General features: G+C 44.7%; 1 protein-coding gene across 5 annotated transcripts in view; it reads left to right on the forward strand.

The window, feature by feature from the left end:
• Positions 1–25,232, forward strand: part of ebf1a (EBF transcription factor 1a) — a 51,448-nt gene continuing 26,216 nt past the window's right edge. For all 5 annotated transcript variants that reach the window (XM_026358177.1, XM_026358178.1, XM_026358179.1 and 2 more), the window contains exons 1-6: positions 1–134; positions 1,014–1,170; positions 2,223–2,286; positions 3,035–3,090; positions 4,379–4,452; positions 5,981–6,049. In XM_026358177.1, the coding sequence (XP_026213962.1) occupies positions 1–134; positions 1,014–1,170; positions 2,223–2,286; positions 3,035–3,090; positions 4,379–4,452; positions 5,981–6,049 (554 nt within the window). The remainder of the gene's footprint in view (positions 135–1,013; positions 1,171–2,222; positions 2,287–3,034; positions 3,091–4,378; positions 4,453–5,980; positions 6,050–25,232) is intronic.

Below are 25,232 nucleotides of genomic sequence, written 5' to 3' on the forward strand. Positions count from 1 at the left end.
ATGTTTGGCATCCACGAGAGCATCCAGAGGAGTGGGAGTAGTATGAAAGAAGAGCCCATGGTGGCCGGGATGAACGCGGTTCGGACATGGATGCAGGGCGCCGGAGTGCTGGACGCCAACACAGCCGCCCAGAGGTGAGCCCGAGGCGGCCTTCGCGCTGCGCTGACGCCGGGGGAGAGCGCGTTAAGATCTGCGCTGTTAAACGCGGAGCTGCTGTGTCACTCGGGGCGGCACGCGTTCCCAGAGGATGTAGTAGTTGGATAACCCCAGTCCCCGCCGGCTTTAGAAGTTTTCAGATCTAATTCCGTGTTATCGTCACAAAGTAGTGCATGTGCCTGAAAACTGGGTTGAGATATTTCTGGATGGAAATCACCGGTGTCTTCGAGCGTTTTCAGGCTGGTAGAGTTCAAATTTAGGCCCAGATTAACTTCGGTGTGTGGAAAGTGTTCTGTGAGTTTGTGTTCAGGCTTGTCAGCTCACCTCAGTGGTTGCATCTCAATTAGACTGTGAAAAGCAGCACAGGTTCCTTTTAATCGACTGACTGCACCTCTCAAGCTTAGATTCAAATATTTTAAAATCTTTTTCTTAAAAAATAAAATGACAATGCTTTAATATTTAGCGTATTATTAATCAAGTTATTGAGGTTTAAAATGAGAAACATTTTATCGACTGTAGGCCTGTCATCAAGAAAACAATTGATGTCTTTAAATTAGAGTTTTATTAGTATATTTAACACTTTTAATCTTGTAGCCTAATGCTATAATTTACTTATTTAATTACTGCTGCTAATTTAGCTTTAACTGGTTAAACGCGCGTTTGTGCGCATTAGAAATACGTTTCTTTATTTTATTAAATGAAATTGAATTCCAGAGAGTGGAGTCGAAGAGAAACACGAGCGGCTGAAGTTTGCGTTTTTTAAAGCAGATCTCACTCATGTTGCATTTCTTTGTTGAACTGATTTATTTTTAATTGCCGCCGTTGTGGATGGTGCTGGTTTGTGCTTGTGTCCGCAGCGGAGTGGGTCTCGCTCGGGCACACTTCGAGAAACAGCCGCCCTCCAACCTCCGCAAGTCCAACTTCTTCCACTTCGTCCTGGCTTTATACGACAGACAGGGTCAGCCGGTGGAAATAGAGAGAACCACCTTTGTCGACTTTGTGGAGAAGGAAAAGGTGAGTTTGAACATTTCACCAAGACTTTTTTTCACCACATGACAATTTGTAATAAAATTCTGACAATAAGCCCTCTGTGTAAAAACTGTAGCGGTGCATTGACTGATGACTGACACACTATTCTGGCCTGTTATGTCAAAGTGATAAATTACCAGACGTGTGTTAACAAAGTGGCCAGACGCACACAGCAGGGATCATTGGTCCTGAAGGCTTCCCTGATGTGATTTTTACATGTGGTTTCCTGAAAGCCTTGCACACTTCAGATTATTCCTATAATTGCAAAGCCTCCTAAATTATTTTTAACTAATTTATTTGAACGTAAAAAAAAAAAATCAAGTGCATAAAAAACTTTTAGTTGCCACTAATAATATTGACTCGTATATTTTTTTTAATGACAGTTGTGCACAGCGTGGATCCTGCAGGTGTTGTCAGGAAAGATATCACATTTTTCAAACAAGCATCAATATTAGTGTGTGATATGTGTAATAGAGTAATATTGATCTTTTTGCACTGGCGTTAAAGGCGAGTGTTTACTCGCTTTCTGAATGTCTGGGTCATTTCACAGCATTTAATGTCGGCTTCTTTATTATTTATTAGATCCAAATGTCCCTCTACTGTTGGTCACTACTCACAACTTATTTTAACATTACGCCGTCCTTTATCGAATATAGAAATAATAAAAATCTTTTAAATATGTTACATTTCTGCAGCAATAATAACAGTAACACTAACACTTTCCATCTCCACCACATGTTTATTAAGTTTTAAATATGTCCATTAAGACGCTGTATTTTCAAATGATCTCATTATTGCCAAAGTGGAGCTGCCCGCGTATATTTTGTCAAATGTCCTGAAAAAGTTGCTGAAGTTTCAAACAGGCACTTTTCTTTCCTTTCCCCCTGCCTGAGAAGAAATGAAGTGATTTCAAAATCGATCCCAAAGAGACGTGACACGTTGGTCATCCACAAATTCGGAGCTCGGTGCGCAGTAAAAGTCCCAGGAGGAGATGGTTTTCTGGCTCTGACCGAGTCTGTTTGGTTTAATTTTCATAGGAAACGACGGGGGAAAAGACCAACAATGGGATCCATTATAGGCTTCAGCTCCTCTACAGTAACGGTGAGTTTGGCTTCCCTAATTTTTATGGAGCTCTAACAAAAGCAGTGAGTGAATGATCCGCCAAAGCAAAGCGAGGAAACTCAGGAAACAAATGTTTTAGGAGGTCACATCGTTCATCTTTATTTATTTTAACTGTTAATCTCCACGAATCAGTGCTTCATATGCTTAATAAAATGCTTTAAAATGCTTTTCTTGATTTGAACACTATTATAATTATTATTATTACTATTAATATTATTATTATTATTAATATTATTATTATTATTATTATTATTATTATTATTATTACTATACTGTTAATCGTCTTTGGTTGGCCTGCTTTGGCAGAAGTAAACAATCCAAGGCAGCAAAATGAAATGTTTCTCATTCTCCTTTTCATGTTTATTTTTTTAGTCTCAGTGCTTCAGTTGAATTATTAAATTATACTGATTACAATTCAGAAAAACGTGTGTTTCTTCCATCTGTGGCTTTTTCGCAAATCACTTATCAATAAATGTTTTTATAGATAAAATCAACACGGTGAAGAGATTAAATTACATTTTCTATTTTCAAGCAAACTGACAGGATGCAACATATGCTGAACGTCATTAGTAGCAGTTTGGACTCATTCAGTTTTGCTGAAGTGCCTCATGGGGAAAGTCTGAATGAATAAAATCTGAAATATCCCCCATGAAACCTGCAAGTTACATGGTAACCATTACTCACTCTCTCTCTCTTTCTCTTTCTCTTTCTCTCTGTCTCTCTGCAGGGATCAGGACTGAGCAGGACTTGTACGTCCGTCTCATTGACTCCATGACTAAACAGGTAAAAGGTTTTGTCTTAAGCTAAGAGCTCAAAGAGCCAAACTCCACACCGCTTCTTTGGTTGTGTCGGTCTGAATGTTACCCCCAACTCCAAAGCCACCCCCCGATCTCTACCTCCTCCTTCTCCTCTTCCTCCTCCCTTGCCCTGCTGCATGCCTATGTCTGAGACCCTCAACTTCAGCACAGCACAGCCGGCTTGATAAACGACCTGTCTTACCTGTGGAATACATTTACAGAGGCCCAGAAAAGTAGAGGACATGTGTCCTCATACTATACCTTTGCACAGCAGCCAGTAAGTGGAGATTGTGTGCGTGTGTGTGCGCGTGTGTGTGTGTGTGTGTTTTTACAAGCTCCAGGCAGTATATATGTATGTGTGTGTGAGAGAGAGAGAGACTGTGATTGTGCACATACAGTGTGTGAATATCTCAGTGAGGTGCACAAGCAGTTGTGTTAGTGTTTGAGAGAGACAGTGATGCATTCCAGCTCACTCTTTGAGGACCTTGACCCTCATTTCCTCAATGTGAAACAGAACAAACTATCCCAAAGTGTGTTGTGGCCAATTCAATCACACAAAGAAACACAGCGCTGCACATGCAGGCTGGTGTACCCTGATGGAATTCCCAGTTAGGACGAATTAGACAATGAAGAGAATAAGACTCTGCTACGCTGTTTTCATATCAGGTCGTTTGTTTTGCCAATTGTGCCTCTAGTGCCATTAGGCTTGAAGAGAGTTTGCCTTAGAATGAAAGGAGTTGGAGGGGATGTTGTTTGTGTGTGCACATGGATGTGTGCATTTGCATGTTTATCTGCGTGTGTGGCTGTGTGTGTCTATGTGCAGGGTGATCACAGCCCTGGAGAGCATGTTGAGTGGGGTTGGAGGGGTAACCAGACTAGATTTTTGGACGCTGTGCTGTATGGACCAGATGGTGCACTATACTCCAGTCTGGCAGTCCAACTGCTCACTGTACACTGCGTATAAACACTTGTGCACGCACAAACGCATACGCACACGCAGGAGTACACACACGCACGCATGGGCGTGCACACACACACACAAACAATCTCTCTCTTACTGTTAGAACAGAGCGTTCCTGTTCAGGAGGACTGGATTCCCACGATACACACATTTGCCAGACAGTCTACACTCCTCCCAGATGAAACATACACACACTCTTCTGTTTTTTATTTGCTCCTGCATGATGGTTGACTTTTTTTTTTTCAGCATGCCTCATAAAATATTTAAATCACCGTTATTTTAATATTCTGTTTTTGTTTTTTCTCTGTTTTAGGCAATTGTTTACGAGGGTCAGGATAAAAATCCAGAGATGTGCCGGGTCCTGTTGACCCATGAGATCATGTGCAGGTAAGACAAAACACACCCAGACACAACTCTGCTTTTTTTGCTCAGTACTTTATAGTCCAGATCAAGATGAATGTTTTTCTCATCTTAGCGTTGTATCTGCTGGTGTAAAGAGGGGGCATGACATAAGGAGCACTGCTAAATTACAATAGAAATCTTATCATTTTCCTCAAAGTGGGTTGGGGAGATGGGCCTTGGCCTATTTCTGTTGGTAGGGGTGTGTGTGTGTATGTATTTGTGTATATGTGTGTGTGTGTTCATCCCTCTCATGTTCAGCTAATTAGGACAAGGAAAAGCTCATTACTCAAACCCATCCTCCTTAGTCTGTGTAATACATGCAGTTTGCTGTGTCCTGACAGTGAGCTATGTGCAGAGGAGAACAGACTCGAATTACACATAAAACACACACACACACACACACACACATTCACAAACTCACTTAAAAGTAGTAAGCTAGCAGAGCCCTCATAGGCCGTTGCCTGCGTTTAGAATCGATAAAAGCATCGCACAGCATGTGATTGCCTCTCACAAATCAGCCATGTAGAAATACATGTAGGGCTACATGTAGAAAAATTGCTGGTGGCTAAAGTGTAGCCACTTCCTGGTTATCACACAAGGCAATTTAGACCACTTGTTTTCATATGCTGCAGGAAACGGTCAAGATCAGAAATTTGATCTGGCTCTCCAAGCCTCCTGTCCTGAGGGACTCCAGAAAGTAGGGGAGGAAGGGGGCAAATCTCTCTCTCCCTTCTTCCTTCCCTCGTTTGCGTCTTTCTCCATCGCCTCCCACACACATACAGTTAGGCACAGGTACACACACACGCACGCACTCGCGTACTGTACAGACAGATGAGCAGACAGAGAAGAAAAGGTAGACACAATGATACCTTTTGGGGGAAATAGGGGGGTTGACGTCTCACAACACACAGTTACATTGTGCTGCAGTCAAATGATTCAGAAAGGACTCGTCACATCAGTATGCAACCCCCTTCTACCCAGCATGCACTACTCCCCTGGTCCAGTGGGACCACTCTGTGACCCACTTCTGAGAGGAGAGAAAGAGCGAAAGAGAGAGAGGCGGGATAGCGGGAGGGGACGAGCACTGAGGGAAAATAGAGAACATAAGATGTCTGGTTATGTGATGTCTGACAGAAATGGAGCTAACCTGAGCCCTGGAGGCTAATTCAAGTTTGTATCCAGCACCGTTCAAGCTCAATGTTTTTTTTTTTTTAGTCTTCTCCTGCAAACTTTGCCTAAGATCATCCCGCTGATCTCACCTGCTGTAGCGACAGAGCCCTAGCTTTAACTCGGCAAGCCGACAGAAATCCATTTCATGCTCGGTCTTAAACTCCACAGAAGTCTCACGCCCTTTTACTTCTTTTTGTCTTTCCTTTACACTCATCTGACTTCCTCTCCTCTGTGCTGCAACTTATCTTGCTCTCTGTGTTGTTCACATCTTGCTGAACTAACTCCCCTTTGTCCCTTTGTCTCTGCATCCCCCCCCCCCCCCCCTTCTTTTGCCTCCCTGCAGTCGTTGCTGTGATAAGAAGAGTTGTGGCAACAGAAACGAGACCCCATCAGACCCTGTCATCATCGACAGGTAAGAACACTTTGCCCTTTAACCCCTGCAGACGTGATGCTGCGCTGTCGTCGTGGACACAAACAGCGCGTGTGACTGTTTTGTTGTTTAAGAAGAAATGTGCACAGAATACACAGAACAGATCAAAAAAATCATGAGACAATTTCAATGCAGTTTCCAGTAAAAAGAAGCAGCTAGAAGTAATTTTGGACACGTGATCCGACTGAAGGCATGTAACCTGCAGGCATCATACAGCAGGCCACAGGTTGTTTAAATTTCAGCAACCATAATCGTCTCTGTTAGCGAAATGTGTGAAACAGCAGTAAATAATATTCCAGTGGTATGTGTGTGAAGTGGAGGAGCAATCACAGAGCCACTGAGCTCTGCTTCAAGTGTGGTCAAACAGTGTTTGTGTGGTTGGGCTCATGACTTCGCTGATGAGCAGTTAGGGTTACAGCTACAGCCTGGTGTGTTTCTGTGTATAAATCTTACTCAGGGACTGGCGTGCCACTGCTTCTAGTGACACTCACACACACACACTCACACACACACACACACGCTCTTTTTCTTTGAGCGTACACCTTCTCCCTGCCGTCATAAAGCACGTCTGACTGATACAGCAGCTCACATGATTTACAGCTAGTTGGACAAAAAGCAACGCCTTGCAGATTACAGTCCAGCCTGTGCTGCCTGCATGTGTGTGGCACACGTGTGAGCGAACAGTGTGAGGGAAATTATTTGTTTATACTCGAACAATTGTTGAAGCGTGCAGATTTAAGACTGCTCTGATCAAGGCACATGCCGAAGTGATTTTCTTTCCCCTGAAGAGTCACAGTTTCTGTAGTTTGTGATTCATAACCCGTCCAAACAATGACATTATCAGGTAAATAGAAGTAAAACCTGGATTCTTTTGAGTTTTACGTCTGATTTGAATTTGTCACATTCAAGTGTATTTTTGTGTGAGTGTTAATGAGGCAGTGACCTGTGCTATCTGATGAACACAGCTGTCCTGTCCTCGCTGCTGCTCTGTCAAAAGCTACTCTTTACCTGTGTGTGTGTGTGTGTGTATCTGTGTGTGTGACTTTGTGCGTGCATGCGCCACCCTGATTCCGCTCCAGTGAAGCGAAAGGCCTCACCTCAGCGCTCCCTGAGACAGCTGCACCCCACCACGTGGCCTCAGACAGCACGCCTGCCTATCACTCTGTGCCATATTTTTGATTTTTGTTTTGCTGTGTGCATACTTGTTGAATTCATCATCTGCTCACCCAGTCGCTGCCGCCTTTGTAGCCGCCAGCCCGACGCGCCACGGCGAGACTTGGCCTTCAGTTTAAGAGAAGCCACCTTGGTGAAACAGGCTGATCTGTGCTGTGAACAGCTTTCCCATACTGAGCATGTGTTGTGGTTGCTCACTGGCGGTATTCCCCCGACACCCAATGGCTCAGGTGTGAGGGCAGCATTAACGAACAACAAATTAGAACAGGGGCAGGGAAAACAACAGCAATATCTCTGTTTTCCTCTCCAGCGAGCACTCTTTCTGGACAGGAAAATAGGTCAGGTGAGAAGAGAGCAGTTGGGGGGTTGGTAGCTAGTTTTAAAGGACGGACTGAAGGGGAAAAAGGAGAGAAGGGTTTTTACGTTTACTCATTTAGAACGAATATATTCTTGGCAGTTGTAATAATCAGGGATTCATAAACAAACAAACAACTGTAAGGGTGAAACTGACTCAATTACCACGAGTTCCCCTCCAAATTCATGAAGAAATACCATCAGCAGCCCCTCTCCACCCTTGAAGTTATTTAGTTCGTTAAATAAGGGCTCGTTAGCCCTCTGCTGTTTCGCAGAGATGATTAGATTTTACAGCCCTAATTAGCTGGGCTAGCTCTAACTCTTCTGGAAGAGTAATGGGTCTGATTGCCTAATTAGCTCTCTCGTTAAGATGGGAGAAACAGGCCACTGCAGCAAAACCGCAGGAATGAGGAAAAATAAAGTCAGCTAATGAGAAACTTATTTGATTGTTAGGAGAACAAATCTGGTACAGTGTGGATCGGCAGCGCTCTGGGTACTGTACTCGCTCGGTGGGAGAATCTCTCTCACCCCCCTCTTCATCTCGCCTCCTGTTTAAAAGTGAATTTGTTTGTGCTTTAAAGCGTCTACAAGGAGCAATCTGAGTCAGATTTTAATTATGAAGCATATTTGTTTAGACTATGATAGAAAAAGGCACTTTGACTCAAAAAAAAAAAATTACTGAAGTTGAAAGAAACATCCCCGCAATCTGTCCTGCTTTCTGGTTGTGCTGTCATTCAGTTTTACTGTATCAGTTTCAAAGTCTCTGTGATTGGAATCAGTGCTCAAGATGAAAACACCTCATGTTGTATTTCAGCTCTGGGGTTGTAAGTTGTCTGAAATTCAGAGAGACTTTGGCAATGACACGTTCTGTCTGTGCTCGACACTGGGCAGGGGAAGCAGCTGAAAGGTGAGGAGCTCCTGCGCGCCTCTCAATGTCTTCCCCAGGGATACGTGTGGTCCACTTTAGCCTCATACAGAAACTGGATAACATGAGGGGAGCCCTTAACCACCCCACTTCCACCTCCACCTCTTTCCATCACTCCTGGTTAGTGTGGGGTTAAGTATATGCAGCCACTGCCAGTCAGCATATCATTCGCCTGGAAGGGCCTCAAATCACAAACACATTTCCCTCTCACCCTTGTGCACCTTTCCTGTCTCTCTGCATAACCTCTCTCAAATCTCCCTCACCTTTGCTGCCGTTAATTTCCATATAATTGTGGACTAATCTCGCAACTGTCTGTCCCTCCATCCCATGTGTCCTCTCTTGGCTCCTACCACCTGTGTCCTGTAGCCCTTTTCCTGCCTGTCCAGCTCCCCCAAGCCTGCTGCAGGGTCTCCCTCAGGCTGGGGGAGCCTCTCTAGAGGGAGAAAAACTCTCTGTGACCAGAGATAAGGATCCACTGGATAGCCCTCCATATCCCATAATAATCCCCTTTTTCCAGTCTCTGTATGGAGGCGGTGGGTGTCAAGTTTACATGCACAGACAATGTTATTTCAGGTTTATTGCTGTTTTTTGAGTGTGCGCTTGTGTGTGTGTTTGCATTTGCACACACGCTGTTGATGTGGCCCATTTCCTTGCATGCGTGTCTGTACTTGTGTGTATCCGCATTGATGTTGGTTGTTTCCCCAGGAGTGTGTGTGTGCGTTGATAGAGGCCATTTCCTGGTGAGTGTGTGTGTCTTGAGTGAAGAATGTCGGGCAGGAAGTGCTCCTCCCGGGGAGGATGATGTCATGGCCGACGGTTTCCTGTTCTGTTAGCCAGTGGAACGGGCTGACTCTCAGCTTCATAGTGAGCAGTTAGCACTTGTGGATCAGAAACGTGCTGAACAGTTTTGCTTCACCTCTCTACACTTGGTTTGATGGTGCACCAGTTCGCCCAACACATCTGGGAAGAGCACCTAAACTTCGCCTCTAGTAATGGAATGCATTTTCTGAATCCTCCTCCTCTCTGTCTCCCTGTCCAGTGGGGAACCCCCTCTTTGTTTTGGTTGTTATCTTTGCATGCACTTCCTGGGGTGAGAGGTCATGTGTTGCCTTGGCTGGACTAACATGCGCTAGTGAATAATGTATGTCATTGACTTTATGTCAGCCCTGCCAGCCCCCCAAGCCGAGCCCACCCATGTTTAATTCATCCATCTCATTTGTGTGTGTGTGTGTGTGTGTGTGTGGCTGCAAATGCGAATGTGTGTGTGTCATTTAGAGGCCCAGTCTGCACCTGTCCAGCCATTAGCCCCCTTCTCATTTGCATTTGATGCTAATGTGGTTTACTGGCAGCGCCTTCCATCCCCTCAGCTTAGTTTCACTTTTATATCCGTGTCTGTGTGAGTGAGAGGGTGAAAACACACTTACACCGCTATCATCTATTCTTGTGACTGTATCTGCTGATTTGTCCTAATATCATCGTCATTATGTTCTGTTTTTTATCTTTTCCACATCTTGGCTCTGTTTAATCTCATCTAATTATTTTCCACCTCTGATCAGCTTTTTTTTTCCTCACAGCTGGTTTCTGACCATCTTTCACTAAATCGACGTTTCCCTCCAAGACAAAAAAAAAAAAGAAGAAGCTAGAATCAGTGTCACAAGACCACCAAGAATGATAGTGCTTTGATTGGTGGATTACATTATCTACTCCACTTCTTTTAAACTTGTCTAAGTTTCTTGCTCGTTTAGGTGTTTCTCTTTAGGAGAGAGGCGATATGCTGAGGTTGTGCCGTGATGTTTGGCACGACTTTCACCTTAGAAGATGTTTTTTGTTTGTTTTGTTTTTTCCTCATTGATGTGCTGTTTCTTTTTGTGCTGTCTTAAGGGAGGGGGGCAGCTGCAGTAGATGTTATGGGAGGTTTTGAAGAGGACTGGCCCTGGGCTTGTTGTGGTGTTAGTTTAGGGCTCAGAGGCAAAGAGGCAGAGTTGCTGGCTCATCGATATGCAGGCAGAACTCCCCTCCCGCAGGTGCTGGCAGCCTCACAAATCTGCACACACACACACACACACACACACACACAAAACACAGATGCATCTCTCACCCTCAGATAAACTCATACACAAATACATATGCATATAAACGCATGCGCAGTCATAAGAATCCACAGGCGTACAAACATATAACGCTCACACATACATTGACCTGCAGCTCTTTGCATCTGTTTGGTTGTGTTCTTTTTTCTCTGCGGTGGTTCCACCCCCCCCCTCGAGGGTTGGAGGAAAGCGTGGCCCCAGGGGACGGACTGCTGCGCTGATTGACAGCAGGGAGTTTGGAGGTCGAGGAGCCTCTAAAGCAGCGCTGCCTCTGTCTCTCTCATCCAGACCTTCAGCACTCTCGCCCCAAACAACTGGATCACTTTCATTTGCAAACACCCCACGAAAAATTAACACATCATTCCCAGTATACCAGGGTTTGTTTATGCCAATATGAAATATCAAATTAACACAAGCTGTGTTTGTTTGGTGGTGAGGAAACAGTGAGGAATGCACTGGTAATAAGTGTTTTTAATGATTAGGTTTGTGTTGTGTTTTAATTTCTTCTCCAATAAACTAAAACAGAGCTCCTATCACACTTTATAGGTAGTTAAGCTAATGCTCCCCATCTGAGTTCAGTTAACAAATAGTTTATTAGGGCATATAAAATGTAATTTACAAATGTCACAGCATTGAAAAGTTCTGTGTTTTATGACATGAGATGTTTTTTGGCTGCAGCTACTGTAAATAGCCCAGTTGTAGCTCTATTTTCTCTGCAAACTGCTTTGTCATTACTGCTTGACATTCTCAGCTTGACCTGGCCACTCTCCTTGGCCGTTCCCTCTGCCTTTGTGTCAGTGTTTGTTCTGTCCCAGAATGAAGGGTTTTAGCCGGCCAGAGCTGACCCAAATGAGTAGCGTCCTACTTCTCTGAGAGCTATTTAAGACATTTTGGTGTTGGAAATTGCAGGGCGGAGAGATAGAGATGGAAGGGGAGTTAAATAGAATGAAGATATATTTACCATATGAAAGGTCTCATGTATGATGTGTGAATGTGTGTGTGGTACTGCAAGTGAGGAAAGAGCAACGTTTTCCAGGATTTAGTCCGTGACTCGCCCTAGAAGATGCGCTCAATTTGCTTTTCAAATGAGGCGTGAAGAGCACAAGTGTGCGCCTCTCTGTGTGACGCTATACATTTGGACATGCATGGTTGTCAGTGTGTGTGGCAGGAGCAAGGCTTTGTTTTCTCCGCGCTCTGATGTGTGTGGACAGTCTAGCGCGCGGCCCACTAAGTGCTCTCTCGCAGCCAATGTGCTACATGGCTACCTGTGTTGCTGCTCATAATTGAATAGACACACCAGTTCCTCTCAGTGAAGGATACTCAGGCCTCTTCTCCCAGCAGGCTGAGCCAGTGTTTCATTGAGCAGCGTGGCTTCCAGCTGCTCTGATCTCAGCCCTCATTGATGATTCATTGTTTACTGATTATTTCTGCTAAGTGAGAACACAGACATCATGCTTCATGCCAGCTTCAAACCCCTCCGACCTGACGTCCCACTTCCTATCAGCCAGTTTCCCAACCAGCTCCTCTTCTGGCACTTTACCTCAGCGGTGTAGCCCAGGATGTAAGTCCAGGTGTCCAGGATGAGTGCTGGTGGCCCGCTGTGCCCGTGCAAGATGTATAGTCTGTTGATTGTTTTCCATCAATCCGTTCAGGAAGAATGGATCACTGGCCAGGTGCTGTGAGCTGTGCACTCAGTTTCATGCACTACAATGGAAGGAAGACCTGCACGCCATGGGGGGAGACAGGGAGGGAGAGATACACCGTGTGATAATAGTGCTGGGACTTTGCAACATAGGAATGCTCTTTTTAAAACATTCAGCTCATTCTACGTGTGATTTTCTTCATTTACTGCGTTTTCATTGTCTTTACAGTATAAACTTCAAAGCCTTTCTATTCTGACACATATATAGGCTATTTAGTCACAATATCACCATCACCAAGTTCAACCTCTTCATATCTGCTCTTCTAAATGAGTCTTGTGACATTGAGCTTGACTAAATCGAGCTGTAATGTTAAGAGACAAAAGGAAATCTTCAAGGGAGTAGCTCTGCCATAATTAAACGTAAAGCAGGGACGTCAACACGCAGACGATTATGGTCAACAGCGCTGTTCGATCAAAGGAATCATATATTCTTGCGTTCCTAATATATTCTTTTTACTTTGCATTAATCATCGACAAATGAGACCCGAGCACATGTCATTGTTCTACTTCAAAACGAGTGAGCTGAATTTAAAGGCCTTTGTTTGTGTTTATGTAACTGATGAGGGGAGACAAAGTAAAGCGGAGGAAATCGACTGAGACACTTTGTTGTTTTACGCCGCCTCACCCCCCCTTTGTGTGTGTGCTGCTATCGTTGTTTGTTTGTTTACCGAGTGTCTTGACCTCGCTGAGAGGAATGTTTACTCGTTCTCTTTCTCTCTATGTTTGCCTCTGTGATTTTCTCCATCCATTCTTCTTCTTCTTCTTCTTCTTCTTCTCCTGCTCCTTCTCTGTCTATGTGTCTTTTTGCTTTTGTCCTCCCACTCATAACTCCAGATTTAACTCCGAAAGTTTCTCGTGGTTAATCACACTTGGAATCTTCCCCGCATTTGAACGCTCTTCCTCGGCAGCGCGTTCTTCCTCGATCTCTGCGTGCAGCACAGGAGAGAGTCACGCTAATTATCCCCAGTTATTGGCTTCTCCGACGCAGGAGCTGTGATTTACATGAGGTGACATTCGGTTCAAACACGCAGACCTTTGCAACCTTTTTCTGGAAAACAATTAACAGAGCCACTTTCTCTTCTGCTTCCCTCCTGTACCCTCTTTTTTTTTAATCCTCTCTCTCTCTCTCTCTCTCTCCCTCTTGTTACACCACCCCCTCTCACTCTTCCTCTGGCTATTGTCTTCACACAAACACAGAAGATTTACTGCCAAAAAAGCGAGGGGTGTGTGAGGAGGAGGAATTGCTGGTGCACGTTCTGTGGCAAGTGATTACTTGCTGCTTAATTGACAGTTTTTCTTTTTAGGTAGATATTCAGAGAGGAGTTTGGAGGAGCTTTTGAGTGAAACTAGCATGAAGGTTGCAGTAACAAATGGTTTTTGTGATGTCAAAAAAAAAAAAAAAAGAAATCTAGTTTATCCATATCTTCTGCCACTGACCAGAAGAAATAAGATACATGCTCTTACATGCATGCTTATGGACAGACATATAGCCCACACGCACATGTTCAAACACAAAGACCAACTTACAACCGTGCCATTAATGAAGCACGTCTCTCTTCTGTCACGGCGCCCGTGTAAGCATGACAAGATGTTTACACACACAATCAGGGATGCGCCTCTGATGTGAGCCAGGATAAAAGAGAGACAAGAGGAGAGGGAAAAGAGGATGCAGAGACGTGATGGTGGGCGTTGGGTATGGACTACTTTTCTCTGTCTGACAGGAAGACAGTTGTAATAGTACCCCACTGAGAGCCAAGAGAGAAGACATAGGGATACACACAGATAGACAACACGGGGAGAGTGATGTACTTGGAGGAATATCGTATAAAAAAGAAAAGAAGTTTCTCTCTCTCTCTCTCTCTCTCTCTCTGAACTCAACCACATTCTCGAATCCGGAGGAAAACAATTAGATCCACCCATTTCCCCTTGTCCCGCAGTGTAGATTACAAATGAGCAAACCTGGCATTTATCACATTACTACAAACATTTATTAAAGCCGGTTCCCCTCTAAAGCTGCAGAGATAACAGTGGGTAATTGCAGAGACTGGCTCTATTAGTTAAGTATGCCTAATGTCACTGCCTCAGAGCATTAATGGACGCCGTAGTATTATGTTCCTGCGCTCATTACCACCCCACTCCCCTTCAAACAGATACACACACACACACACACACACACCATCGTACACACACAGATATTCACACACCCTCTCCCCCCCTTCATTGACCCTGCAGCAGGAGTCTGTGCCACTCTAATGAGAAATGGAAAACACTACTCCACAAGCTACAAGACACACACACACACGGACACACATACTCGGCGGGAGCCATTACAGGGTACAGAGGGGTACAATAGTATAATCACACATGCCCAGGGAAACAATTGTGCCGTTATCAGAGTGATCACATTATAAAAGTTTAATAAACACCAAACGGCCTAATGGTGAATTAGCCTGCATCTGCCCTGTGTTGTGCCAGGCTATAATTAGTGATTTAACAGAGACAAACAAATGTTTTTAGCCAGAGCTTTTCATAGTCAACAGATTTTTAGTTGGACATAAATTATTGTGTTTGTCCAGAATTAAAAGAAAATGTGTCGCTGTGATGATCTGTGGGGCTTAATGTTTTTTTTTTTTTGTTTGTTTTTTAATTTTGTGATCTTGACTCCAAGACACCAAAAGTCACACACACACACACACACACACAGAGAGTCGCACAAACACTGAACCACTGAGAGGAGAGTTTGGCTCAAGCCCCAGTCTGGTTTTCTAAGTGGCACTTGAGATGTGTATAGAGAGAGGCGGACGGGTGCTTGAGATTGTTGAGGAGGAGAAAGAGAGAGAGAGAGTGAAAGGGGGGAGGGAGGGTGGTTGGTGGAAAGAAGAAAAGAAACAGTAAGGGATGGCAGTGAATGACGTGGAATAAGTTAGTCAAGAGAAGGAGGAGAAAAAAATGACTCCTCTCCTTCTCTCTGAGGCATAAATGAACAGTTGTAGGTCTATTCTGATACTGTGTGTGTGAGTGTGTGTGTGTGTGTGTGTGTGTGCGCGTGCATCTGCATGCGTACCTGTGCGGGCATTGACTTTAAATCGATAACAATTTATAATTTACAATCACAAGGACCTATCAGTTTTTATAGGGCCTCCATCCTCGCTCATCAATATTACATCAGGACCGAGACTCTCAGTGTGAGGGAGCAGGAGGGTGAGAAAACGGCTGAGGGGAGAGAATATGGCTTTGGTCCAGTGTGTGTGTGTGTGTGTGTGTGTGTTCGTGTGTTCTGGCAGGGGAGGGTGGGGGCAAGGGGATAGTGTTAGGGGAGGAGGAGGGCATCTGCTGAGGTTGTAGAAAACATCGCTTCCAGCATACACAAATGTGCAAACGCATACCATACCTCATATGTGTGTGTGTCTGTGTGTGTGAGTCTGTGTGTGCCTGTGTGTGTGTGTGTGTGTGTGTGTGTGTGCTTGCCAGCTGAGTGACAGCTTAGTATTGATCTGTGGGAGGCCCCAGTGTCATTAGACCCAGTATGGACCAGCAGGCACACGTGGAGGTCAGGGCACAGAGTTTGTGTGTGAGTGATTGAGTGTGTGTGGAGGAGTGGGGGACCAAGTAGTGACAGGCTCAAGCCTCTGAAAGAAAATCAATCATGTCATAAGAGGAAGGTTTCCTCCAGCCTCCTTCTCCTTCTTTCTCCCCTCCCTGTTCCTCTCATCCTGTCTCCTCTTTTCTCCCTTTTCCCTTTTTTATTTCTTGTTGCTTTTTCTCAGCTGGGACTCCACAGACCCTCCATTTTTTTAGTTTCACTACCTCCTTTTCTTTCTTTTTGAAGCATTTCTATCTCTGTGCCAAATACACACACACACACACACACACAGACACAGAGAGAGAGAGAGCACCTCCTGGGTCAAGACAGAGGTTGCATGTGTGATGTGTGGATCAATCCAAGGGGTTATCCTGGCAAAAGAAGAGCCATTAGTGGCAGAACTGATCCTGGATCAACCCTCATTAACTAAAAGGGCATAGGGGCTGTTTGTCCAGATAAAAGAAATGACCCCAAACCCGGACCAATTAACTCCGAGGACAGACACTAGTACAGTTAATGGCACGCACTGTTTTGTTTAATAGAAGTTTGATTCGAAAATAAACTGACTGGTTCTATTGTGAATTTAGGCTGTCCTTTAGTTATTTATCACTAAGCACGAGCGCACACACACTCAGACACACACAGGGCAAGCATCCACCTGTTCTCCTCTCTCGCCTGAGGGGACTAGTGTGGTAGATAACAGTTTGAGTGGGCCTGCTGCAAAACACTAATCAGACCTAACACTGCCTAATTAGCACAGAGTCCGCTGATTGGCTTACAGCAATAATTAACACAGGTGAGAATAATTAGCTCCCCATAGACCTGTTTGTGCCTCCGTGTGTGTGTGTGTGTGTGTGTGTGTAGAGGATGTTATTATGCAGTCTTGGTCCCCAGTGAGACTGAGGAGGCAGAGAGAAGAATCAAACTCATTACTGAAACCAGGCCAACCTGTGTTAGGTGCTCTGCTTTCCCACACCCAGAGAATTAGCCACAGAGAGAGATCCACCTCCCGTCTCTCCCTCTCTCTCTCTTTGTGTATGTGTGTGTGTGTGTGTGTGTGTGTGTGTGTGTGTGTGTGTCCTCCTCTTTCTTTCTCTCTGTCTCTACATCCCTTTCTCTTCAGCCCTCCCCTGGCTGATGACTGAAGGTGTGTTTGAGGAATCTCACCGCTAGGTGAACCTGCTAAGATAAGATGAAACACGGACACAGGGCATCTTTCTATCATATTCTGTCTCTCTGGTGGTCGGCTTCTCTCTTTTATCCCCCTCCCAGCCCTCTTTCAATCTCTCTTTAGAATGGTAAGAACAAAATGCAAGAGGAAAAAAAATGTTGGCAAGCGCTGTCTTTCTCTTCATATAAAAAGCTTCAGCATATAGCTACTCCCTCCTCATAAAATTGTATACCATACACCCCACGAACTACTACTTACTGCCTGGCTGTATATAGAAGACACTGAATCATGCTCAGCCAGCGCCTCATGTTCCCCGTCCATGAGAGAGAAAGAAGGAAATAATGAGAAAGACTAAGGAGAGACAAAGAAAAAGAAAGGGGGACAGTGTTCTGCTGAAAGACTGGCCGTCGTTCATCAGTCTGTAAGCAGCATGGTGTCCTCCATCTTACTCTCCCTGGTTATTTTTACCAAAGTGCCGCTTCTTTGATCAAGGCAACATCATAGAGAAGGAGACGTGCACACAGACATTGAGAGGGGGTTAATATTGGAACACAACTGACGGCTTGTCACTTTTAGCTCCGAGGCACCAACATCGCCGAGGAGTTAGTTAGGTGCTGGGGAGGGAGATAGAGGGGGGTAACACACACATGCACACCTCCAAGAGCTTTCTGAGTGCTAAATAAATAACAAGCAACAATGTAAATTGGTGTTTTCCTGGCGTGCGCAGCTGCTTCTGGGATGTACTTTTTCATGTCAAGACATTTTAGAGTGGTTTAGGAGTGCGGGATGCACAGATAATTAATTTAATCCCCCAAACTGTGCACAAACACAGTTTTGCGCTCATACATACACACAGGGAGCAGGAGAGGAGTGTTCACCTGACCACAGGTGCACCGCAGCGTTATTGTGCGGCACACTGAGGCTGTCTCCCGCCCCCGTCACATTCTCTGAGCTATTATTCTCCACCCACCGGAGCCCAGGGAGGTGCCAGGGGCGACATCAGCCTATAACCATACACAAGTAGAGACACAGTGGGAGAGGAAAGCTCATTGTTGGCTGACTGATCTCCAGTCTCGCACTGACAAGCCTCCCGTGTTCGCTAGATTTGTTTTTTGTTGTGTTCGCTCGTGGTAAACACTTGCCTCTCAAAACAGGCAGCAGCTACCTCTGTCACACCGAGGCTGTCAACACAACACTCACCTGCACTGCACTCCACACACACACACACACACACACACCTAGAGATGTATATATGAGCGAAATGGATGTACTCAAAAGGAAGCTAAATGCATGTAAGAGCTGTTAAAGCGGTGTTTATGGGAGGCATTTGCATGGTGTTCATAGCACTTTCTGTCTCCCATCTCCTTCTCATACACACACACACACAGAAACACACTCATAAGCACATTTGCGTCCTCCACCACTCTCAATGTGCTTTCCTGAATAAAGAAACAAAATGAAAGAAGGTTGATTGGGGCAAAACAAGGAAGGTTGCTTTTTTTTTCATATTTCCTGTTTCAATAATTAATATGCATGAGTTTTATGGCCGCTTAAGATGCAATCAATTATTCATTAACAGCATGTTAATTGCATCCACAGTCGTGAATATTTAACCAAACACTAAATCAATGGGGTCGAATGAGCAGCAATATGGACATTTTATAAGCCTTGGCAAAAATTAGGTTAGGCTTTAATGAAAACAGCAGCGAAGACATTGAAAAGGGACAAATGTGAGAAGAGAAATAACTTCACCAAAGGATGGAAGGTTGTGTTTAGGAAGCAGCTCATATGAATAAATGAAAGGTTGTTGACTAGTAATAGTCAGTGACTCTTAGCCTTTTCTTCTGCTTCGTCTCTTTATTTCCATCTCCTCCTTTTTTAAATGGAGAGGATGTAATCTCTTCATCTCTGCCCACTGTAGCCAGCCTTTTTCGCTCTCAAAGACTCCAGACTCCTTTGTCCTGGATCTTTGTGTGCTTGTGTGTGTATGTGTGTGTGTGTGTGTGTGTGTGTGTGTGTGTGTGTGTGTGTGTGCGTGTGTGTGGGTGTGTGTATGTGTATGTGCAGCTCATGTTTGTGCAAGTGTGTGTCACAGCGGTGTCTGGACAGTGACATTTCTCTGCTTGGATAACCATCGTGCCCTCTGTCCCTCTGTCCCTCCAGCCATGACGCAGGGTAATGTCACCTGTCAGTCTCAAACTCCTACTAACCGCTGTTCCCCTTAACTCCCCCACCCACATGGAACACCACCACCAGTCCACCATCCTCTTACCCCGACCCTAACTGCTCCTCCAGCAGTCCTCACCTGGGAGACAAAGCTTTTACCATCTCCCCCTTCCCTCTCCTTTTGTCTTCCTCTCTTATTCCTCATATGACTCTATATCCTCCTGCTCTTTCACTGCCTTATATCCAAATGGCAGCCCCACCCCTTCATCACCCTTTACATTCGCCCGCAGGACATCAGAATGTGGAACAGGAAGACAGCACATATAGTGAATGGGAAAGTCAGGGGTGGGAAGTTGACTTTTTGCCTGGACCCTAGTGTGTTCTGCGCCTGTTTTCAATTACTCTCCTGGCACAGGCGGGGTGGAGGTTTATGCATTATATGGGAATGTAATTGACTATAACTGCCCTCTTAACATTAACCAGGTGTAGTAGCTGAGTGTGTGAGATTAGGCCCCGGGTCTTGGCTGTTCTGGAGAGCATCTATGTGTGTGTGTGTGTGTGTGTGTGTGTGTGTGTGTGCGTGTGTTGTTGTTGATGTATTTATACCCTACTCTTCTGAGGTGTGCCCATTAGCACCACATTTGAATCTGCCATTTTTCCTGTGTTTGCGCTGTGCACACGTGTTTGCGTGTGCACAGTCCTACTACTTGTCCTATCATTGCATCTGTCTATGTGTGCATATAAGAATAAGAAAGGCAGGATACAGATCCAACCCACTTCAAGGGGGGCCTGACTTTACAAGGACAAAGTTAAAATGGGCCCATTCACAAGGCTGACACAGTGTGATTTGTATGTATAGTGCTGTGCAGCCTGTGGGGCACTAGCCCAGGGGCTATCACAGACACCCAGACCAGTACATGAACAGGGGGAGGTGGTAGAGGTAAATGGTGTGAGTGTGTGCGTGTGTTTGTGTGTGTGTGGTGGTGGAAGGAGAAGCATCAACAGGCTGTCAATCAAATCCCGACCACAGCCTGTCAGTCCTCGATAGAGCTCGTCTAGGGGAGAATGGGAGTCCCTGGGACCCTGAGAGGAGAAAGGAGGAGGAGATGCAGGAGGGGAGGTGGAGGAAGCAGGGAGGAGGTGACTGTCTGTCTGTCTCAGTGACTGGAGCTTGATTTGATATTTGATACCAAGCATGTGGCATTTGAATGCAAATCTATTTTGATTGTCCCACTGTCTGATAGGGTTAAGAGGACTCTATGGGGGATATGCATGTCTGCATGTGTAACAGAGGGCTGGTCGGACACAAACACACACACACACACAAAATGAGACTGGGAATTATTCAAATAGATTATGTGACTCACCCATTCACTTATATCCGGCTTTTTTCATCTCAAAGCAATATAAAGATATTTAATCAGAATAAATATAAAAACTAATGGGGCCAGAGGTAACAGAAATGTACACTGTGTAGTGTGTAGTGATTATTGTGGTTATGAGTACATATCTTTATATGCACAGAGTATGTATATATATATATATATATATATATATATATATATATATATATATATATATATATATATATATATATATATATATAAATTCTGTACATCCTGTACATTTCTGTACATACACGTTTGAAAATGTGAGCTCGTGCAGGATCATTATTTCCTCTGTGTGCATGAGGAGGCTTGTGTTTAAAAGTAAGCTTGCCAAGTAGGTAGACAGACGGACAGATAGACAGACGGATAAAGCTGGTATTACTGCAGTATGGAAATGCGAGGCTCTGTTCCCTCCCAATTAGAGCAGTGACTTCTGAAATGCCATAATACCCATTAATTAGCAGGCTGCTATTTTCTCAGTGATTTGGCTAATTAGCCTGCGAGGCTCTACACTATCTGGACCATTATTATTGGGTTGAAGCCATGCAAACGCACTCACAAACACACACCCATGTTCAAGTTGATGCGCAAACACAAGTGCGCTTACATTCATATACACAGTGCATACAGTATAAGGGGACGAGATACACATGCCAGCGCACACTGCAACAATTTCCCACAGTTGAGTGACCCTAATTTAAGTGCCACCATTATACGCTTCAGTAGCAGCACGGCACAGCATGATAGAGTTAATGGTGAAGAAGGGGATGTTGATGAACAGTTGCAGACTGGTCTCACTCTTCTTTAATGATATGCTCCTCATAACATGTTGTTATATACTGATAAAACCCAACATGCAACAGCACAGCCTTGGTTTACTGTAAAAAACAACAGGCAAGCGTTTTAGCACCCAGCAATGACTTGGCATGTGTGTGTGTGTGTGTGTGTGTTTGTGTGTGCGTGACGCTCTTTTCTGCCTCGACAGTCCATCAGTGTCTCCCACCGGACAGACAGGCCACTGACACAGCACCAATGGCCGGGAAACCTTTTCAATCACTCCCTTACTTTTCCCTCTCTGTCAGGTGGCAGAAAGGCGTGATTGATCTGTTGTTTCTCTGTGGTGGTAAAAGAGTGGAAAGAAGTTGTGTTAGGTTAAAAAAAGGTCTGGGATGTGTGACAACCACTTTCATAAGTTTATTAATCATCGTCATCAATAATGCAGCCCCTGCCCCGCTGTTGGTCGTCACGCAGCTTTTGTGTGTGTTTGCACGCATGCGTGCAAGTGTGTGTTCACACTCCTTGCAGCCTGATGAACTTCATAAGTGTCCCATCACCACTTTAATCAAATTACTTATGAACCAAAATTGACAGTTTTCATTAATTATAAAGGATTATTCTAATTGCGATTCAAATTTATTCATTTAGAACAGACGGCATTCAGTAATGTTTCAGGAAATTTGCATATTAAATGGAGAGGGAAGGCCATTAGCTATGCTAATGTATGCATGATTCCTTATTTTGTGATTGGTGGGCCATATGTAGCAGGCTGGGGGTGTGCAGGTGAGGAATCTAGAAGGAGCTGTAATATGTTTGATAAACACAGAGGGACGCAAGGCCAAAATACACACGTGCACATGTACACGCACACACGCAGACACACACACACACACACTGTAGGAAGCCATACGTCTCTGTTCAGTATCAATCTCCCTCTGTCTTTCCTCTGTCACGCACTCTCTCTGGCTCACATTTTCTCTGTGTCTCCCACTCTGTTTTCATATTCCTCCCTCAAGACCCATTGGAGGGAACAACTTTTCACCTGAGAACAAGCACGGCACACTAATTAAGTTTCTGATTTCTGATCCTGCTGCATTTAGAAACATAACCTTGAGCCCGTGTACAGTCACAGTCATAGTTATGATTTAATACAGTGCTTAAATGGAACAAAAAGAAGGAACTTTTGCAAGCGGCACATTCATCCACACAATGTATGGGGCTGGTCCCGGGTTGACACAGTGCTCTTTATCAAGCTATATATAGCCCATGCATTATGCATTAACTTTAACATGTGCTTAAATCAACACTATTCAATATGAATACATCAGTCTTCAACTAAGGTAGAGAGGAGAACAGTTAGGGTAAATGACTGCGTTGGGAGGCACGCAGGCGGGCATAAGCACACGGTCACACACACGCGGTCACACACACCCTTCGGCTGAGCAGTGGCGTCTACCCAAGCTGATGACAGGGCCATTATTCACTGGTCAGTCCCACGAGGGCAGGGTTTGGGCTGGACAGAGTAGCGGAGTGTCCCTGCATGGCAGGACAGCACTGAGGTGAGAGGGACCAGGACCCTTCATTACTCCCGAGGTCTGGGGACCTGGAGCGTTTCTCTCCCGCTCTCTCTCACTCTCTTTGTCTATGTCTCCATCAGATTAATGGGCCAGGCCCGACAGAGGAAGTGTTTCAATCAGCACCGCCTGCCAAGGTTGTCCATCACCCAGACAGCCTCTTATTCATCATGGCTTTGATCCACACACACACATGCACAGATGTTTATTTGCTTGCATTTTTTTCCCCAGTGCTCTAGTGTAAAGTAAGGCCACAGGTAGTGATGGTATCAGGCTACAAGTTGTTGAATCCAGTGCTCTTCTCTTTAATGCTGCTCCCAAGCAGCGGAGATCTCATTTCTTGTCTTTCAATGCTCCCTGCACGATTCCTCAGTTGAATTTTGAATGATCCTTTTTGGATGAAATGGATGAAACACAATTGGATAAGTGTCTCTGGGACTTCTGTCCCCAAGCTGAGACTGGAGCTCCAGCTCCGGGGGAAGTAAGGAGCAATCTCTCCCATGTGGGGCTTCTCCCTGAGCGGCAAAGGCACAGCACGGTCTCTCCCTGACCGACCGTGTCCCTCCTCCAGAGTCCATTTGTTCTGAGAAATATTTAACGATGGGGCAAATTCAGCTGACATGTCATGCACACACACTGAGCCGGTAGAGACGAGGAGGAAGATGGGACCATGCACGGAGCGAGCGAGCTGGAAATGAATTTTTCAGCTCAGGGAGATGTTCTATTTGAATTAATCATGACACTTAAGATAGACATGGGGGCAATATAGAGGTGCTCGCCACTTCTTTGAGGAATAGTACTGCAAAGGAATGAAGAGACGTGTGTGTGTGTGTGTGTGTGAGATGGCCTCTGTCTCTTTGTCATCTGCCCTCATGTAGTGTGTGTAGTCGCTGTGTGATTTGCATGTTTTCTTTTATGTTTTGTCATTTCCTATCAAGGTTTCTATCTGTCTATATATTGAGCTATGTATCTATCAGGTACTAGTAGAGAACTTGAAACTGGATGTTGCTCTGCTCTCCCAGTATATCTAAACTGGGCCACTGCAGCCTGTTAAAGCTTGGTGTCCGAGGCCCAGGGCCAGACCCAGAGACAGACCTGGTTCTGGATTATTAATGTCCCCCCCTGTGGAGCCAGCCCCCTTCTCCTATCCAGTGCCCCCCTACACCCCTGGGGTCAGTCTGCATGGCTCCTGGTGCAAGGCCTCAGTCATAAATCTCCCTAAATTAGTGTGTGTGTTGTGTGCATATGTGTGTGTGAGTGTGTGCTTCCATGCTTAAACATATACTCCAGGCAGGGACAGGTCACCATGAAAACAAGCCAGTCAGGCTCTTGGTTGAAGTGTCAGTGATGCATGGCGGAAAAAGCCAGAGAAAGAGTTGCAGAGAAAAGAAAGAAAATGAGAAATGAAACACGAGGGGAGGAAAAGAAAATACACAAAACAGAAGCTGAGGAGGATATTTGATTCTCCGAGAACACCGGCACTCACTCTTAGTTTAGATCTCTATTCATCACTCCTATTTTTCTGCTGTAACATTATTTTTGCTCACAAATATTTACACTTAATTTGAACTTGCCCCTGACTTCATTAAGATCAATTTCCTCAACAGATCTTAATGCTTAATTGCCGAAGTGCAGGATCTTCCATGCATCTACCTGCTTAGATTAGTTCAACATGTCCCACGGTGGTAACAGGCATGGGGAAATGCTGTTGTGTCACTTAGTTAACCCCCAAGACAAATGGCTCCCCTCTGGAGCACAGTGAATTACACACCTCATGAAGCATATTAGGAGCCAGACACAGTGCTTTTCTTCTGGAGATGATCTGTACGACAGAAATGGATGGAGGGAGAGGAGAGGGCTGAGTTATGGCATCACCCACAGCCATTTTTACAGCGCATCAGCATCAGAACAAAACAGAGAGAGCAGAGAGAGGAGGGGCAAAGAATAAAGAAATGAGGCCCGAAGATTTACAGCTTGATGCGTAACAAAAGGCTGGAAAGATGAATAAACTAGAACTACTGAGAAAGATAAAACCACACCATTCTGAAGTTACCCGTGTTAAATTTGACAAGGAAAACAACTCTTTACCTCATTTGTGGCTAATGCAGGAAAATTATTAGAAAATATAACAGAATTGTCCCTCGGAGGCTTCCTTGCTGTTAGCTAATCGCTTATACAATCTTTATCGCTGCAGTAATAATATTTAGATGCTACAGGGATTACTTAAAAGTTGTGTTATAATTGCTTTCCTTGTTTTGTTTT

This window comes from Anabas testudineus, chromosome 10, assembly GCF_900324465.2.
Source record: "Anabas testudineus chromosome 10, fAnaTes1.2, whole genome shotgun sequence".
Classification (NCBI taxonomy): Eukaryota; Metazoa; Chordata; class Actinopteri; order Anabantiformes; family Anabantidae; genus Anabas; species Anabas testudineus.